Consider the following 17,332-nt stretch of genomic DNA (forward strand, 5'->3'; position numbering starts at 1 on the left):
CATGTACATGTACAAAATTCACGTGGAAAAAAGGATTGTATATTATTGCTCTACTTTTCTTGCACGCATATCCTACTTATTGCCAGTGTCATTTGATCACGAAAATGACAATGATTTTAATTAAAAAACATTATTTGATTGACTATTCCAGATTTAAAATCTCCCAAAATCATGCTTGTATTCTCTGTACTTTTTGCGTACAGTTGGTCAATATCACAAGACCAATAACTAGATCGCAACACTAATTTCTAGTATGATTCTAAAAAAAGCTTAATCTCCCAAACGCCGAGATTTGAATCTCAATCAACATCCCAGAATTCATCTTGAACGTCTAATTACAGAGAAAGGTGATCATGACGAGGAGCCAAGGTCAACCACAATCCTTTTTCCGGAAACCGAACCGCTGCGAAGCGTTGCCAAGGCCGCATTAATGCCTTCCAGCCCGCCCTCTGCGTGAATAATTTCAGGAAGGGTCAAAGCCCCCGACTGAAGTAGCTGTTCTAACCAACGTACCATGCTTTCTCCGACCGTAGGAGCAGTATGGAACAGCTTAATTGGGACCGTGTGATATCGGATCCTAGGATTCCGCTCTTTAGGTAAACCTGTTAACCCGAGTAGATGGGCGTGTCCGGTGACATCCAGTGTTCTTTCCAGGATCGTAGCAGTCTCTTTGCCCACAATGTCGATCGCATAAAGCAGTTTGCCATTTGTAACTCCGCGAATAATCTCCACAGCCCGGTCGGTGTCATGTCGATCAACGAGTAGATCTGCCCCCAACTGTATCAGCCTAGCGCCGTGCCTTGCAACATCGGCAACGCAGATGACTCGCAGCCCAGCGAGTTTTGCCAGCTGCAGCGTTACCAGACCAGTTGTTGTGGAGGCTTTGAGCACATCAGTTAGCACCAATGTATTACATGCAAGCAAGCCATACACGGAAAGAAGAGAAGTGAGAAATCTTACCTCCCCATATCGCAATCCAGTCGCCGTGTTGAGGTTGCGCGGAATCTACCGATGCTGGTAAACATTCGTCATAGATATCAGCTGGGATATCCTCCTGGTCGAGTTGGCTGATGACCTGGGGGAGATTGGGACCGGGAGACTGGGGCAGGAGAGAGAAGTCGAGTCCAAACGAAACCCCTAGAGCTAGCACCGAGGCCACAAAGGCCACTCCCAGAGAAGCCGAAGCATGTATCGAGGCCGAGGAGGGAATGCGGGCGGCGTTGAAGTCGGTTGCGATGGCATATTCTTGGAATGTGGCTTTCCGGATGTCTCTATAGTCTGTCGAAGGGACAAGGACGATGTCGCCGACACGAAGCCGTGACGATTCACGGGGGACCTGGAGCACGAGTCCCGCTAGATCCCGTCCGTTGATCCATGGAAGACTGGGGATACCAAAGTTGAAAGCACTGGGATCTGTGAGCCTTGGACACCTACGAGATGAGGACGAGGGGAAGAGGGGGGGGGTTTGTTTCGTACGGTGCTTTCCAGTCGATCGGGTTGAGTCCGATCGCAAGGACCTACCCCGATATCGATTAGCATGACGATAATTCTTACACTCCGTTCAGTTGAATTTACCTTGACAAGGATCTCACTAGGGTGCAAGATTGAGGGGATGGTATGATCATGAACCAAGGTATATTGTTCTCGGGCCGTCTTTAGCAGTAGTACTCGCTGTCGCGCCTCTCGCGACCTGGCCACCGGGGAGGGTTCTTTCTGTGTAATTACATCCGATGGACTGGATGCCTCCGAAAACATATAACGATGGAAAGTGGCCGCGCTCGGAGGCTGCAGCTCTTGAAGCTGGAGACAAGTGGTGGTGGACATGATGGGAATCATCACCGCCACGCCAGGATTTCCGGTCCCAAGGTTGTATCTATAATCTATTTTAGGCTCTGAGAAAGCGCTCTCGGGCGAGAAAATACAAGGGCCAGGGGAGGGGTCGAGAGTGAGCGGCAGCACGACTCATGGTTGATATCGATGCTTACCAAACACTCGTTGGTGTTGGAAGCGCTTCCCGTGTGTTGGTCTTGGAAGGGCCTCCACTCATTCCCCGGTGCTGGAGCCTGAAAGAAGGACATGCAAAATGGATGAGGCGGACTGGATGCGGACATTCCCCCTCTCGCTTGCGCCATTCGCCCTTGCTCATCGCGGGGCTCGAATGGCGTGATGGCGCTGCCAATCCAGAGACACGATCAAATCTAATCATGATCATCATTAGAATGAACTGGGACTCCGTACTCCCTAGATTTCTGACTGATTGTGACGGGAGTGCATTGGAGGACCGAGAAACTCAAGACTGCAAGTACTACGACTGGAACATCAAATGCATGAACTGACAGGTCCATGTTAGGGCTGGCCCAACAACGTCGATCCCATATCCAAATCAATATTTCAACATAGATAGCCAGAAGGGCACCGAGCCACCAAGAACCGAGAGAGGACCGAAAAATATCCAGAAACACTATGCACGCCCTGACTGAAAATCATGAAGGCGAAGGGGACGGATGGAAGGCTTCTGTGGGCCGTTGAGGTGATCGTGGTCTGCGATGACGAAACCGGCAACTAAGAAACACCACAATGGTCGAAGATGAGGCAATGAGACAAGACCGAAAATAAGCTTGAAAACAGAACAAGTCTCCACGCATCCTTTTTTCCGATAAACTATCTTTCTGGCTTCCTACCTCTGTACTAAAGGCACGACCATCTCGTAGTCAATGCTATATATCCGTCAAGGCCATAACAAAAGGGCACAATAATTGGCATCTTATAAGCTATAAACGAGCTTGATCCAGACGAGCCATTCCTCAAGTCTGTCTAATTTTAAATGATGATATGATAATGTGACAAGAATTGAGAAAACGCCCATAGACTTCAGGACAAATAGGGTCCTCTTTCTCTTTCGCGTGGGGAATCATCCACCTCTCAAATGAACCTCTATAGTGGTAACCTCTATAGCAATTCAGGTTAGATCGTGCATCTCGCCCGAGAGAAAAGTGCGTAATAGATCCTATCAGGAAAATCAATACGTGAAAATTGACGACCAGGCGCGAGATTGAGGATTCCGGCTTATTCGCCCTGACATGTGTCCTTCGAGCACGTAATCGGAGTCCCAAACGACAACATTTCACGCCCGCGCGCATCTCAAACTTTCAATCGAGATTGCGCCAGACTCCCGGAAGGGTAGAGAGTTCCGAAGTTGTCATCGCACGGAATTGCCTGCTTCAGGGAAGCACCGGTCATGGTCTATCGATCTTTTGGATCTAGGTCCCGCGGCAGAACGAACCAGAAAGCCAACATTCCACAATACGCGACGTACATGTACAGAGTGTGCCGCGCGAGGGGAACTGGTGCAAAGCCTTGCTTTTTCCCTCTCTATTTTTCAGAGCTGCGTGAACCAGACTTTCGAGAAAATGGCTAGTATTGAGAAGGGCGCTTCGTTCAAGGATGAGATGAATGGCGACTCTTCCAATGACCATGTCGGCGGTCCAAATCCAGGTAAGAAAGATGATGGTAGATGAGAAGCGTCCTCCAAATGAGAAAAGGAGAAAGGAAGATTGACTGTATTAGTTAAATGGTATCGCTCCACATTCTACAATGCCCTGGTTCTCGGGATATGCAACTTCCTCGCGCCGGGAATCTGGGGCGCCATGAATTCGTTGGGTGGTGGCGGCGAAGAGAAGCCCTATCTTGTCAACGCCGCGAATGCCCTGACATTCTGCCTCATGGTGGTATCATGCTTTCTTTCAAGTGTGATCGTGCGACTGATCGGCATCAAATGGACCTTGATCGTGGGCACCATGGGATATGCTCCATACGCAGCGGGACTCTACACCAACAACCGGTTTGGCGACGAATGGCTTGTGATACTCGGCGCTGCCTTATGCGGTGCGTCCGCAGGTATTTTTTGGATGGCTGAAGCGGCCATCGCGTTGGCGTATCCAGAGCCATACAACCAAGGCCGCTTCTTGGGTTTCTGGCTGGGCTTCCGCGTGGGTGGCCAAATCTTGGGGGGCGCGATTAATTTGGGAATAAATGTGAATCGCTCGACCTCGGGCAGTGTGTCATACACCGTTTATCTCATCTTTATTGCCCTCCAAGCGCTTGGTCCCTTTGCAGGACTGCTTCTGAACGAACCATCGCAGGTCCAGAGAAAGGATGGATTTCCCGTCAAATTGCAAGTGTCCAACAGCATCGGTTATGAGCTGAAGACCACCGCGAAGCTTTTCGTCAGCCGCAAATTCCGATTAATCATTCCATTTATCTGCCAAGCAGTCTACACGGAAGCAGTCATGTTTTCCTACGAGAGTTTATGGTTCTCTGTGCGGGCCCGAGCGCTGGGTTCGTTCCTATCAGGGGTCGTTGCATTGATTGCAGGTAATTTACTCGGCATGTTTCTCGACAAAAAGTCGATCTCATTGAAGACACGAACTCGCTCTGCATTTTTCTTCGTTGTGTCATGGCAAGGTCTCTGTTGGACGTGGGCTTCTGTCGTGACTACAGAATTCCAGAAGACAAACCCTGTGTACGATTGGAGTGATCCTGAGTTTGGACGGGCTTTTACCCTGTTTCTTTTCTGGGTGGCTGGGTTCCAGCTTAACTACATGTATCTGTAAGAGTCCTAATTTGGTGGAAGAAGACTGACTGTGTTTGCTCTATCATCATCATACTGACTTTGACAAAGCTTTTTCTTGGTCGGCAACTTGGCTGATGACCATGAGGAAGTTATCCGGATCGCTGGTTTGCTGCGTGGTACCGAATCCGCTGCCCAGGCCGTCAGTGTATGTTTGTGGTTTCTTTTGCAACCCAATTACTTGATTCGCAATCTGACCGTCGTCTTGATATTCTAGTATGGTCTCAGCAGTGTTTCCGTTATGGCAGCAGTTGGGAGCATTTATTTGAATTTCGGACTATGGGCCATTGGCATTCCTTTCGCGTGGCTCATAGTTCGAGAAATTGGGCATATCTATGGCGATAAGAAGGTGAATAGAGAGACTAGTGCACTACGTGATTCATCTGATCACGAATGAGTGGGTATATTCGCGGCCGATGTATGGGGTATTTTGCAAAGAGTGAAACAGCCGTGATTTCATACCAGACCGGCGCTCTCGGCCGACAACATGTCAGATGGCAATGAATATCGTTCTCCCTTGATTTCCCGTTCTTCTGATTCATCCCTGTTCAACAATTAGGAGCTAAGTGAGTGGTTCTCCCTAATACCCAGTTACTCTTAGGAAGGTGCGCATGTGAGCTCTTTTGTATTTCTAGGGACATGGACGTAATCAATTTCTCTAAAAGTGGGGGGACCTAATTATACAATAGAGCCAAACGTGCGATTATCTCGATTGAAAACAAGCAAAGCGAGACGATGGCGCACAAACAGGCCAATGAATCCGCAAACAGTCTGAACCGCGACCATGTGCCACGCAAGTCGATCCTCTCGCATCGGTCCCATCCACACAAGCCAAAGATTGAGAATTGTCAGGTTCGTAGACTCAACAATCTGCCCTTCTTCATTCTTTGTGACACGCACAAGCCGTACTCGATGCAAGACGTTGAGCGCCATAGCAATCAATGGCGATGGGGGGATGGTCCATTCCGTAACAGAGGCGTCCAGAAGACCGGTCGAGGCATTGAATTTTGGCAGTCGATGACGGGGACAAGGTATTAAATGGAATAATTGAGGTGTCGAATAAAGGAAGTTGAAGATCTGCGGGACAAAAAGTAGCAAAAGGGTCTTACTGAAATGTCCCAAAATACCCACTACAGCAAACACCATGCCTGCGAAGTAGCAATAGGTATCACCAACAAAGACTCTCGAGGGATACCAGTTGTGGCACAAAAGCGCAGCTGAAACTCCAATAAAAGGTAGCAAAAAGTAGATGGAGAAAAGATGCGAGTCAGTTGCCGGGTGCGGGTATGGCGTGATGGGTGCCAGGTACATCGCATCGTTAAAAAGAAGAAGAATCGCAATGACGAGTGACTGAGCAACTTCAATGCCATTGATTCCTGCCAGCATATTGATAGCATTCGGGCAGAAGATTGCCACAGCTGCCATGTACATGTAGTACAGCCATCCGAGATCAATGAAATCACCCAAATACCGTTGCAGAGGGACCGGTACAACGACCTGTGTCACACCAAAGTCGACAAAGTACACAATAAGCATGGGAATTGCTGCAAATGCAGGAATCAAGACTTTGTGTCTCCAGCGAATATCGAGAAGATCGTCCCCGATCCCAAGAATGACGATAGATTGCAGAGACAGTAAACCCGACAAGTAAGATGCGAGCTAGCAGCCAAGATGTTAGAAAAAATACGATCGCTGAACACTGCAAAGATTGATTTAAACGCACCCTGCCATGAGGGAATCGATGCAGGTACCGACCAGTCTCGATATGCTGGTCTTCAATCACTACATCTCGATTTCCTCCGCCGGAAGTTGCAGCGACAATGTCCTTATAGAAGGCAAAGGGAATAAAGACGATCAGTGATAGTAGATACACAACGGCACAGACGGCGCCCATCGTTTCCGGTCTGAATTCAAATGTCAGCCATTACAGTCTATGGCTGGATGATAAAAAATGGGACTCACTCACATTTCAGGTTTTCTAGGTTTGGCCATATCCTTTCCCTTCAAGCCCGCCTTGATAAACACAGGTCCGAGCCATCGAATCATGCTGAATGCGACCGCAAATGCAATGGCGGCTAGAGCGATTGAGGCTATCAGCGGTGCGCCATCACCTTGGAACGTGTTGACCAGGATGCCGAGGCCAGCTCCCGCGAGGAGCAGCAGACGCCATGTCTCCGCTCGGGAGAGGGTGCTTGAAGTTTGCATAGCGCAAGAATTGGCCTCAGCACCAGAGTCCGTCTCTTGAACCTTTCGCGCAAACACGCAATGGGAAGAGAACCAATTTTCTCATAAAGAGAGCTGGCTGACGCAAGCTGGCATTTCCGGAAAACAGGGCGATAAGCTTATCGTATCTGCCGTCTCTTTATGACCGCCTGCAGGCGGTGAGAAGCCATCCCGTGATGATCGCGGCCAAGAAGGGAAACCCGTGTGCAGGGACGCTGAGACACGTCTGTTTCAAGTCACAGCATGCATACACTTGAATGAAGCGCATAATTGGCCCATAATTGGATTTTACCGGTCTTTTCCTTTTAGTTGCAATCTCTGAACTCAATGGGGGCAGTGGAGCGGCCTGAGATGGCCGGCGGGTTTGCCGACTTCGATGCTGGTCACCGGGATCTGGTATCTGTCACCAAGTTCAACTTTTACGGGACTCGGATTGTCACGGCCTCATCGGACCATAGATTGAAAGTGTGGGATCTGAAAGAGGGTCAATGGCATCTAACTGACACCTGGCGCGCCCACGACGCCGAGATTCGCGATGTAAGTGGCAACGACCACGCCTTCTCTTATGTGAACCAAACAACTACTGACTTTCGGTCCAAGGCAACATGGAACGGTCCCTTTGCTGGCCAACATCTTGGTAGTGTTGGAGAGGATATGAGACTTAAGATTTGGCAGGAAGATGTGACACAGCCGTCTAACTCAGGACGGCGGTTCAGATCTGTCTTTCGCATGACTGCTCCCCAACGGCATCCATTTGTTTCGCTCGATTTTCGAAACATTGACCTGGAATCATGGCTTGCTGTCATCACCCGAGACGGATATCTGATGGTCATGGAGCCCGTCAGCCCAGACAGCTTGGCAGATTGGCAGACACTAGACCAATTTAGAGTATGTCCAGCGCCCGAGCGGGGCGAGGAAACAAGCTTTAAAGTCCAGTTCCACCATGATCCAACTGATATCACACATACCTTGCTGCCAGATTCGGACGGAAAGACACTATCACTGGTAGTGGCAGCCATGGACTCCGTCAAGGTGTATCGCACTGGTGGCAATCGGCGCTTCTATCATGCCATTGAACTCAATGGGCATGGCGGTCTTGTGCGCGATATCTCATGGGCCAACGGATCCGTGAGAGGCTATGACCTCATCGCAAGTGGTGGCAAAGACGGACTTATTCGTATTTTCGAGGTCTACACAACAGTAGTAACCCAGGGCTCTCACACACCCAATAGCCGAAAAGCTGAACGGCGTCAGCAACAACCTTCCTCGCTCCGGACCACATCCCAATCTGGTATTGGAAATGCCCTCGCCAACCGTACACCTGCCTCTGTCTCCAACCGTCAAGCGAATGAGGATTCCCAATTTCGCCATTCATTCAAGCAAGTGGCGTGTATTGATAGCAAACATCTAGATGTGTGGCAGGTGGAGTTCTCTTTCGCTGGTAAGTGAATTGGACATTGCTAGGTTCGGCACTTTCTGACTCATATTATCTCTTAGGTGATTCCCTTATTTCATCTGGAGATGACGGTGCTGTTCGTTTTTGGAAAAAGTCGTTATCTGGAGAGTGGCTCGAGTTTGCGGAGACTGACATGGCGTCCCAATAAAATCCCAATAATGTAATACTCTCAAGAACTCAGATCTGCACTCCACACAATTACGGTCATTTATCAGAGAATGTTCAGCTGCAACTCGTCAATTGTGTGTTGCAAATGGTTGCGCTTCGTGGTGTCGATTTTGTGTTCGTCGGTTACAGGTAGTGGTTTGATATTTTATGTCTTTTATGCCTTGCTTCAAGGCGAATGATACCCTAATGCATCCAGATCTTTCTAAACCTACTTTTTGCTTTATATCATTCTCATCCACATTCAAATCAATGCTATGGGCGATTTAAACTACAAAGGATCACCTGTTGATCGGGGAACGGCTACCATCACTGTAGGCGCGAGTTGGGCAGGCGCGACTTTGCATCGAGAAGCGCACGCGTTGCACCAGCATGATAGCGCCAATGGATGATATCTGCAAATGCCCCTTCACAACTCCCGGTCTTCATTCGTTGAGACCGTCTATTTCTATTTATATATCAACCGACATGGCGTTAGGCCCGACTCTCGGAACTGGTCTGTTTATCGGCGCCGGCCAGGCGCTGGCCATCGGTGGCCCGGCCTCACTGCTCGTATCCTATATATTTTTATCGCTTCTGACCTACTTTATGGCGACGACGGTAGCAGAAGTCGCCTCCCACTCTCCAACTCGACATGGTACACTAGTTGCAAATGGGTTTCGGTACATGACCACCAGCCTAGGGTTCGCCGCCGCCCTTCTCCGTTGGTATACTATGGCAATGTTTGTACCTTACGAGATCACCACGGCAGTGGTCAGCCTAGGGCTATGGAATAAAGGTTCAAGGATTGCCTCACGAATGCTGATCATCATGAGTATCATCATCGGGTTCAACTTTCTCCCGGAGAGACACTTTCGAAGCTCCGAACGACTCTTCACCCGGATCAAGATCGGCACTTTGATCTTTCTTCTGGTGCTAACGCTTTCAATTGGTCTTGGCGGTGCCACTGGACACGATGTTTGGGGTTTTCAGTACTGGAGAAAGCCAGGAGCCATGCATGAATACTTAAGTCATGGTGCAATGGGAAAGTTCTGGGGCTTGTTTCAATGTCTTCTCCACAGCTCTATTGCATTTACTTTCACCCCGGAATTGATTGTTCACCGGGCGGAAACTCTGGAATCAATTCATGGTATAGAGATCGGCGAAGAATTGGATCCAGTCGTTCAATCGAGCCTCCCACGCAAAGTCGCGGTTGATGTTGCCACTACGGTAATTCCCTATGTCTTCAGTGCCTTGGCCGTGGGCGTGATGGCTCCATATGACAACCCCCTGCTCACCAACAATGGGGCGGGTGCGGGTATGTCACCCTTCGTGGTTGGAATAAATACTGCACGCATTCGCATTCTTCCCATGACCGTCACGCTTGCCATTCTGCTTTCCTCAGTGGCCTCGGGTCGGTCATTTCTCTATCTTTCCTCACGGACGCTGTGCGCGATGGCTGAGCTTGGCCATGCCCATCAAATATTCAAGGTCCGCAACCGATGGGGTATTCCATATGTTGCTGTGATGAGTTCTGCGTTGTTTGCCCTGCTTGCCTTCATATCAATCGCGGCCTCCAGCCCCGTCACCACAACCTACTTCCTTGTCTTCGTCAATAGCTCAGGATATCTGTCCTGGCTAGTCTCATGCGCGATCTACCGCCATTTCCGCCGGCGGTTGCATCTGCGTGGGACCACCAGCTCCTATCGCTTTGTGGCTCAACCATTTGGGACATATTTCGGGGCCTTTGTAAGTGCCGTCCTACTGCTGTCGAATGGGCTGGTAGGAGCTATACCAGGGCCTCGCCCTGGATCAAGAACATCCCGGCTCCTTGCAGCATATTTCAGCATCCCATTGTTTGCGCTTCTCTACTTTGTGCATCGCTTCCGAGATATGATTCCATATCGGTCGCCAATTTGTGAACCACAAGAGTTCTGTAACAAGGCCGCCTCCGAGGGGATTCAACCTCAGCAAAGGTCGCCAACTGGAAGTCCTGGGTCTCCCGACACACTTGAGATGGACCAGGTCTGGTCAATGGCTATGGAGGCCTGAGTCTGAGAGTCTGAGTCCTCTTCCACGATGTATGCAAAAATATCACACTAAGGTGCAGCTGAGTGGGAGTTTCCGTGAAAGAGACAAGGCTTGGTGGTAGTTGGTAGCGATTAGCACGTACATTGAATTTCTGCATGCGTTGCACATATATCATTCTGTTTTATTTTTAGTAATTCAAAATCATGCCCGTTGGACTGGTAGTCCGCGCTACTCAATATACGACGTCCCTCACGCTCAGGCACCCAGTCATGTTTGTCATCGCCCACTAAGTCACGGGCTTGTTACCACTCCCAATCTTCCCCTCCACTTCTGATTTGATTTTCTCCCGGTAAACCCATCGCGATATTCAAACCTTCGATAGTACAACTCTGCCTGTTTAGGCTGTCTTTCACGCATGGCCTTTCTGTTAGCCAGTTTCATTATGGTACTCTAGTGGCTCGACCTGCGACATGTAGGGCCGGGGCTAACCCTGATTCCCGTGTCAACGCAGCCACATGCATTAGCAAAAAAGAGACGACCACAATGTTTCGGATCAGATCTATTCTCTCTTCAATTATCAGCCAGATTCCTCTGCATGATTTCCACCGACCTTTATATGATCATCGAGGTCTCAGTCTCTTACAGTCCCACCAGAGTGGTTGTGCCTCTCCATATGCGGGCGGGCCCCAATGCGGTGTGGACCATACCAGCCGGTTTCAATACGTTTACGCCTAAATGATCGACTAACGGTTGGTTTTGATTAGCCCTGTTCCTTGCGCACTTCCGGCCACTCTATAGTGGCGAAAAAAGACCGCTGAATCATTCGGGCTGGAAGAATAATATCGGAAGCCTTTTGAGCATCGGCATCTCCCCCTTTTTACCAGCGCCCATCGCGAGCAACCCTCTTGATTATCCTTTGGGCACATCCCAGCGCTTTCCCCGTTGCCCGATCAACATGGGGGTTTTTTTCTTCCCTGCAGTCGCTGTCTGCTGTGACGTTCTGGCGTCCGCTATGTGGTACGGAGTCGACTCCCTCATGGAGTTGCCTCCTACCCACAAACCTGGGCCAGATGACTCTCTTCCCCTCTCTCGCCATCTGCGCCACGCTCCTTGCCCCATCTAATCCTCCCGTCTCCCGGTCGATCTCTTTCTTCCCATGGACGCAAACTCCCCATTTACCCACGTTTCGCTTTGCTTTGGGCAGTATATTCTTTACTGTCAGCAACGTGGAATGTCATTTGGGGCAGTCGTATGGCTGCTAGATGCATATATTTTGGAGCAATTCTTGTGTTCCCCTGTCCTAAGATTCGACGCTTGGCCACACTCGTCCTGACTATTTTCTCTCCCTTTCTTCCGCTTTCCCTTGCTTGGTTCCTGTTGTTTCTTTGACACACTATTCTTCTAGAATGGGTTTCTCCCTTTCATCCTTCGGCCACCGATGCTTCCCTGTCCAGCGGCCCATCCTGCTTGACATCCCCTGTGTGGTCCTCTTGAAGCATCCTCTTCTGTTCATTGCGATGCTGAATGAGCTGCTTCACCTGGGCGTCCAGCCTTATCAAATGGGTGCCCTCCCGCTATAGGCGCCCAGCCTGCATGGATCCTTAGCAGAGGGACGAACCTGCCCTGGACTCAAGTTATGGGCTTGTCCGCCCGACCGATCTGGTTTTCTTCATTGCTGAACTACTAATGAATTACCTTCTAGATGCTAACAACCCTACTGACTAGATACCCTGGAAGCTCCTGAGCAGCCCATTCCCCTGCTCCGCCAGGCTATCCTTCGAGCATTCCCCGTGACCAAGGGCCCCCACCGGAATAGGTCTTCCCGACGCTATTCCACATGTGAACTAGCGTATCTTCATTTTCTGCCGTGCACAAGATGAGACCGCTTTTCACGCTTGCTAATATGATTGGATATTTTCGCATACCGAAAACACAACAACCGGGCGCGTCTTCCCTTCCCATTGGTTTTCCGTTCCCTTCGGACCCCGTTTTGCTCCCTGTCTCCTCCATTGCACCCCCTCGCACGCCCTGCCTCTGCTTTTGCACCGCTTTCCCTAGTCGGTTGGACTGCTCCCGCCGTGGTCCGTGATTCCTCTGACTAATCCCCCCTCTTCTGCTGTTCTGGCAGGTTTTCCTGGCTAGTCGGTTCCGGGTCGAGTCTCCCGTCCCCAGCTGCAGGCGGGTTTTTCGCTTTCGCTGCGGGCGCGACTCCTCCAAACCACGCTAGTCCTCTTTCGCTTGCTGCTCAGGCTTTCGCTGCCTTAGGCCTCCGTAGCCTCCTCCTTCAACCAGGCTCGAATCACCCTCTTTTCTTCTCCTTTTCTTGCTGCGCGTTGCGACTCCTCCCTCGGATCCTCCCCATTTCATTTGTTTTCGTCTCTTCTATCCTAATCTCGACCGTGACTGCCTTTCTCTTCCTTATCTCCTCTTTTACGCGACCCCGTCGCCTTCCCGTCACCCTCCTTTTCCTCCTCGACGGGTCCCTCCTTTAAAACGACTCCCGCCAGTCCATCTCCCAGACAAATCGCAACCTCCAGACCTCCTGATCTTGAATCGCCTCGAATTTTATCTACCGTCGGCACTTTCCTCGCACCGAACGGTTCATTCCTCGTCGCCCTACCCTTCCGTACCCTGAACAGGCGCATCCGGATCGGAATTTTCCACCCTCTTCTACGCCCATTAGCCTTGCCGTGGCGTCGTCCAAATCGTCTCTTCCATCCTAGGAACGACTTTGCTAGGCTGTGATTATCACTTTGCTGGATTTGATCGAGTTGTGAGCACTACAACGCTGACCGTTCGTCGTTCTGTCTCCTATCGACCCGTGCGTATCTCGCATTGAAAGCTGGGAACTTTGCCATCAAATTCCTCCCTGCAACTGGCCGTGGATATGCCCGTTGCACAGTGACGGTTCGGCTACGCCATTCTCTGCACCCAGACCCTATTTTGTTGCGACCTGAGAGGGGGTAATCTGTCAGACTATGACAGATACCTCCTCCCTCGCCATCACGCACGCCACCACGGATTCGTTCCCGGCCCCCGCCCCTCTAGGCTCTCCTATCGCTAACGGTGCGATATCTGACTCAGTCGCGCCCGACGAGGAAGAACCGTACACCATCAAATGCATCTGCTCGTTCGATGAAGATGATGGAAGCACGGTATTCTGCGAAGGGTGTGAGACGTGGCAACACATCATCTGCTATTACCCAGACAAACGGGTCCCGGATGTGCACAACTGCGTCGACTGCGAACCCCGGCTGTTAGACAACCGTCGTGCCGCTGAACGTCAGCGACAACGACGGCTACGAGAGCAAAGTGAGGACGGTGACCGGAAAAAACGATCCAGTGCTAAATCCCAAAGGAAAAAGACCCGGGATGGGGATGTTAATGGATTTGGACACCAGCGAAGCGAGTCGGGGCCTCGTGATCAACCCCCAGCCAAGAAGAGCAAAATCTCCCACCGTTCCTCTACGTCTGTCAGCGCTCTGACTGGTGCTCCGAACATGCCTATTCCATCTGATTCTCGCAAGCGACGTTCCTCAACCTCCATGGCTCCCAGTCCGACAAAGCCCTCTGGCCCTTCCATTCCCTTGTTTTCGAATGAATTCCTCCACCTTTATGACCGTGATGATGAACATGTTGAAATGGACAGCAATCTTTTCATCAATGTGAACCTTGTGGGAGACATTGCTTCGTGGGTTAAGGACCCAGAGGCCTTGGCACGAGTTACGAATGGCCGTCGTGCTGAAGACACCTTCAACCGGTCTGATGCAGCCCTCGATCGATCCCGCTGGCCCACCTTGACCACGGATACCCTTACTGATCCTAATCTTGAGATTGGTGGAAAGACTCCGTCTTGGAAAATAGTCAGGACAAAAGATGCCGTTCAGAAGGATCAAATTGTCGGCGAGATCACCGGCAAAGTTGGCATTTTCGATGACTATTGTCTGGATCTCAACAACCGTTGGGCGGAATTGCGTCACCCAGAACCTTTTGTTTTCTTTAGTTCCCACCTTCCTCTTTACATTGACAGCCGCCACGAAGGAAGCGTCCTTCGTTACACCCGTCGGTCATGCCGTCCCAACGTGACCATGAAGATCTTCATCACCAACGATGTCGAGTATCATTTCTGCTTTGTGGCGAAGGAAGACATCCCAGCCAATTCCGAAATCACAATTATGTGGTATCTTGACGCCCAATTGTCAGAATCATCTAATGGACTGGTCAAGCAAGAGTCTGGTGACAGTGCAACAGAGGCCGCCGCTATCTGTATTAGCAATACCCTCGCTAATTTCGGCGGCTGCGCCTGTGAATTGCCACAGAATTGCCTGCTTGCTAACCTAGACCGCCGACGACCTCCCAAGTCGCTGGACACGAATACTAAGCAACCCAATGGTAAACGCAAGAAGGGCAAATCCAAGTCAGTGGCATCGCCACTGGATACCAGTCGCGCGTCTACTAGTCGTGCTGGAAGTGAGATTGCGAAACACGCGGAAGATGACGATGTAGCCGCCGAGACTCGCTCAACATCTGGTTCGGCGCGTGGTCAACCTCGTAGCCGCGACATGAGCCCCGCAGTCATCTCGGGACCTGAATTGTCTACCCGCGAAAAACGCAAGATTGCAGACGCTGAGAAACAATTCCAGCAACTGGAGCATGATCAGCGAACCACGACTCATCGGAAAAAGAAACGAGTCAGTGGCCCCTCAACCCAATCTCCCTCCGCTATCACAAACTTCACCCAAAGTGGTTATTTCGGCTCCCAACGTCCACCCGCCAAGTCCCTCCAGATTGACACTGCTGGTCACTCTCGTTCACCCACCGCTGCTCCTTCGCCTGCCTCTGTTCCTACAACCTCCAACCGGGGCGGTGCCAACATGTCACCCCCCACAGACATCGGGTTCAAACACTCCTTCCGCACACCCTTATCCTCATCGTCCCCGCTACAGGGATTTTTCTGTTCAAGTGAATTTGGACGAAGAAGAGCGTCAGCGGAGCTTGGCGAACTCACCACCATTCACTCGTATCCGGCGACTGGGTGACTTGGCAAGGGAGAAGTGGCTTGAAGCTCGTGCTCGGGAGCGTGCTCGACTGGCGTTATCTTCAGCCGGTTCGGACAGTGTGGCTCCTGCAGAGGTATCCTCGCCTGTTGTGCCTCAGTCACCCACCACCATCACCGAGAAGCCTGATCTTCCTATGTCTGATGCAGACATGCAGACTGTGTTTTCCGTATCTGGCGAAGTTGAGATGCAAGATGTGCCAGGATCCATTCAATCTGATGCAATCCAAACTGATTCACGCATGCCTGTGACCCCGCCACCATGGCCCTCTACAGTTTCACACCACCTCCGGATTCCAGGGACTCCTTCTCGTGCTGGTCTTCGCGTTTCCATGCCACCTCCTGTCATTCCCAACATTCCGGCCGCAATCAGTCCTGGTTCTGCATCGACCACAAGTTTCACCTCGCCCACCTCCCTAGACGCGTCCTCTCCCAACGCGTTTGTCCCTCCAGCTGGGGGAAGCGCTCCCACACCAACCCCAGTTAAGAAGAAGCTGAGCCTCGGTGATTATCTGATCAGACGAGGCACCATGGCAACTCCGATCTCGGAGAAGACCCACGCGCAGGCCGTCGCCATACCGTCTGCGCAAACACCACCATCGACCCCGGGTTCTGGGCCGGCGCCTAGTGCAGACGGCGCTCAGACTCCCACAAAGTCATCTCCCGATGGCAGCAAGGTTGAGTCGCTGGGCTCTCCTGACGTCACGATGAAGGACGCCGCGGAGTCGACCAAGTCACACATTCCCTCCATCTCCTCGTGATATGACATACTCTCTACTCTCTTCTCTCTACTTTCTGTGGAGAGGTGGGGGGATGTGTGACTTGGGGGTGAGTTAACAACTCACCAAAAACATTTGTATTGAGTGGCGTGTTTGTGGTACTGGGGCTGCCTGGCAACGGCAGCCAAGGCGTTCGGTTTTCACGGGGTTTGCGTGTTTTCTGCAATGGGTTTCCTTTCACTCGTCTCTTTCCTTTCTATTGTGTTTTCCCCATTCCGAACGGCGTACATGGCGCGACCAGGGACCGGGCCTGGTTCAGGGTGGTCGGGCTTACGAAAATACCAGGATGCGTTCGGGCTGGGTTATGGTTCTTTTCGAAAGCGACTTTATTCTTATGGATTGCTGGCTGCTTCCGGGTACGAAGTTTGCCTAGAGAATCTTTATGATGTGAGATAATCTACTGAAATTTCTCTTCTCCTTCTCTTTTCTTTAGACGGCAGCCCGTCTGACGGTACTAGATAGCTTGTATGAACAATACTTTGATACCCATTATTCGTTGATATTTCTGTTTGAGATATAGGAGAGTATCTGGTTTTGATACCATAGGTAATGGTAATGTCTTGGGGTCATTTGGCCTAATATTTGACTAGATTGCACTGACATCTGCGCTCTCTAGTGGATCATTCAAAGCTCACAATCCCCACCATTTTAGGAAGGTTGCGTTATAGATCTCTCTTGGTTTAAATTTAATGGGAGCGGTGAGTCGCATTCAGAAATGTCTTAGAAATCAACCGATTTAGTCTCTGGTCTAATAATGATCGAGTCTCTAGAGCCACCTCGTGGCTCTGATATTCTCATACACACTGGCACTTAATGGAACATATAAATGAGGTTATACTTTTTTTTCTTCCTTGGGAGCATCACCTTCTCGGGCCATGCTATTGGAAGACCTCCTAAAGACAACATAAAAGACGATTCAGGATTCAGTCGAGTTCTCTTATACAGGTAATTCGAAATTACAAGGAGAAAATGTAGTTTCGATGGCTCAAATTAAGGACTTTTATGAGCAATTT

At 50.5% G+C, this 17,332-nt stretch overlaps 6 protein-coding genes across 6 annotated transcripts; 4 read left to right on the plus strand and 2 right to left on the minus strand.

Annotated features, from left to right (window-relative positions):
• Positions 1-351: 351 nt before the first annotated feature.
• N7462_011240 (zinc-binding alcohol dehydrogenase family protein) lies at positions 352-1,824 on the minus strand (the record flags this gene model as incomplete). Its single annotated transcript, XM_057082954.1, has 3 exons — positions 352-881; positions 961-1,336; positions 1,576-1,824. 3 exons carry the CDS (start codon positions 1,822-1,824, stop codon positions 352-354), a joined length of 1,155 nt encoding a protein of 384 aa, XP_056928309.1.
• Positions 1,825-3,410: 1,586 nt separating this feature from the next.
• N7462_011241 (DUF895 domain membrane protein) lies at positions 3,411-5,027 on the plus strand (the record flags this gene model as incomplete). Its single annotated transcript, XM_057082955.1, has 4 exons — positions 3,411-3,495; positions 3,568-4,609; positions 4,682-4,778; positions 4,848-5,027. 4 exons carry the CDS (start codon positions 3,411-3,413, stop codon positions 5,025-5,027), a joined length of 1,404 nt encoding a protein of 467 aa, XP_056928310.1.
• A 281-nt stretch (positions 5,028-5,308) lies between these two features.
• On the minus strand, positions 5,309-6,835 carry N7462_011242 (UDP-N-acetylglucosamine--dolichyl-phosphate N-acetylglucosaminephosphotransferase; the record flags this gene model as incomplete). The annotated part of the gene is made up of 3 exons (XM_057082956.1): positions 5,309-6,289; positions 6,354-6,534; positions 6,597-6,835. The coding sequence occupies 3 exons, from the start codon at positions 6,833-6,835 to the stop codon at positions 5,309-5,311; spliced, it is 1,401 nt and encodes a 466-aa protein (XP_056928311.1).
• A 345-nt stretch (positions 6,836-7,180) lies between these two features.
• N7462_011243 (putative nuclear pore protein (SEH1)) lies at positions 7,181-8,457 on the plus strand (the record flags this gene model as incomplete). Its single annotated transcript, XM_057082957.1, has 2 exons — positions 7,181-8,294; positions 8,351-8,457. The coding sequence occupies 2 exons, from the start codon at positions 7,181-7,183 to the stop codon at positions 8,455-8,457; spliced, it is 1,221 nt and encodes a 406-aa protein (XP_056928312.1).
• Positions 8,458-8,942: 485 nt separating this feature from the next.
• Positions 8,943-10,505, plus strand: N7462_011244 (putative proline permease; the record flags this gene model as incomplete). The annotated part of the gene is made up of 1 exon (XM_057082958.1): positions 8,943-10,505. One exon carries the CDS (start codon positions 8,943-8,945, stop codon positions 10,503-10,505), a length of 1,563 nt encoding a protein of 520 aa, XP_056928313.1.
• A 2,957-nt stretch (positions 10,506-13,462) lies between these two features.
• N7462_011245 (putative PHD finger and SET domain protein) lies at positions 13,463-16,301 on the plus strand (the record flags this gene model as incomplete). Its single annotated transcript, XM_057082959.1, has 2 exons — positions 13,463-15,381; positions 15,431-16,301. The coding sequence occupies 2 exons, from the start codon at positions 13,463-13,465 to the stop codon at positions 16,299-16,301; spliced, it is 2,790 nt and encodes a 929-aa protein (XP_056928314.1).
• Between the last annotated feature and the right edge of the window lie 1,031 nt (positions 16,302-17,332).

The sequence above is a fragment of the Penicillium macrosclerotiorum genome, assembly GCF_028827735.1.
Source record: "Penicillium macrosclerotiorum strain IBT 26536 chromosome Unknown utg000011l_segment0_segment0, whole genome shotgun sequence".
Classification (NCBI taxonomy): Eukaryota; Fungi; Ascomycota; class Eurotiomycetes; order Eurotiales; family Aspergillaceae; genus Penicillium; species Penicillium macrosclerotiorum.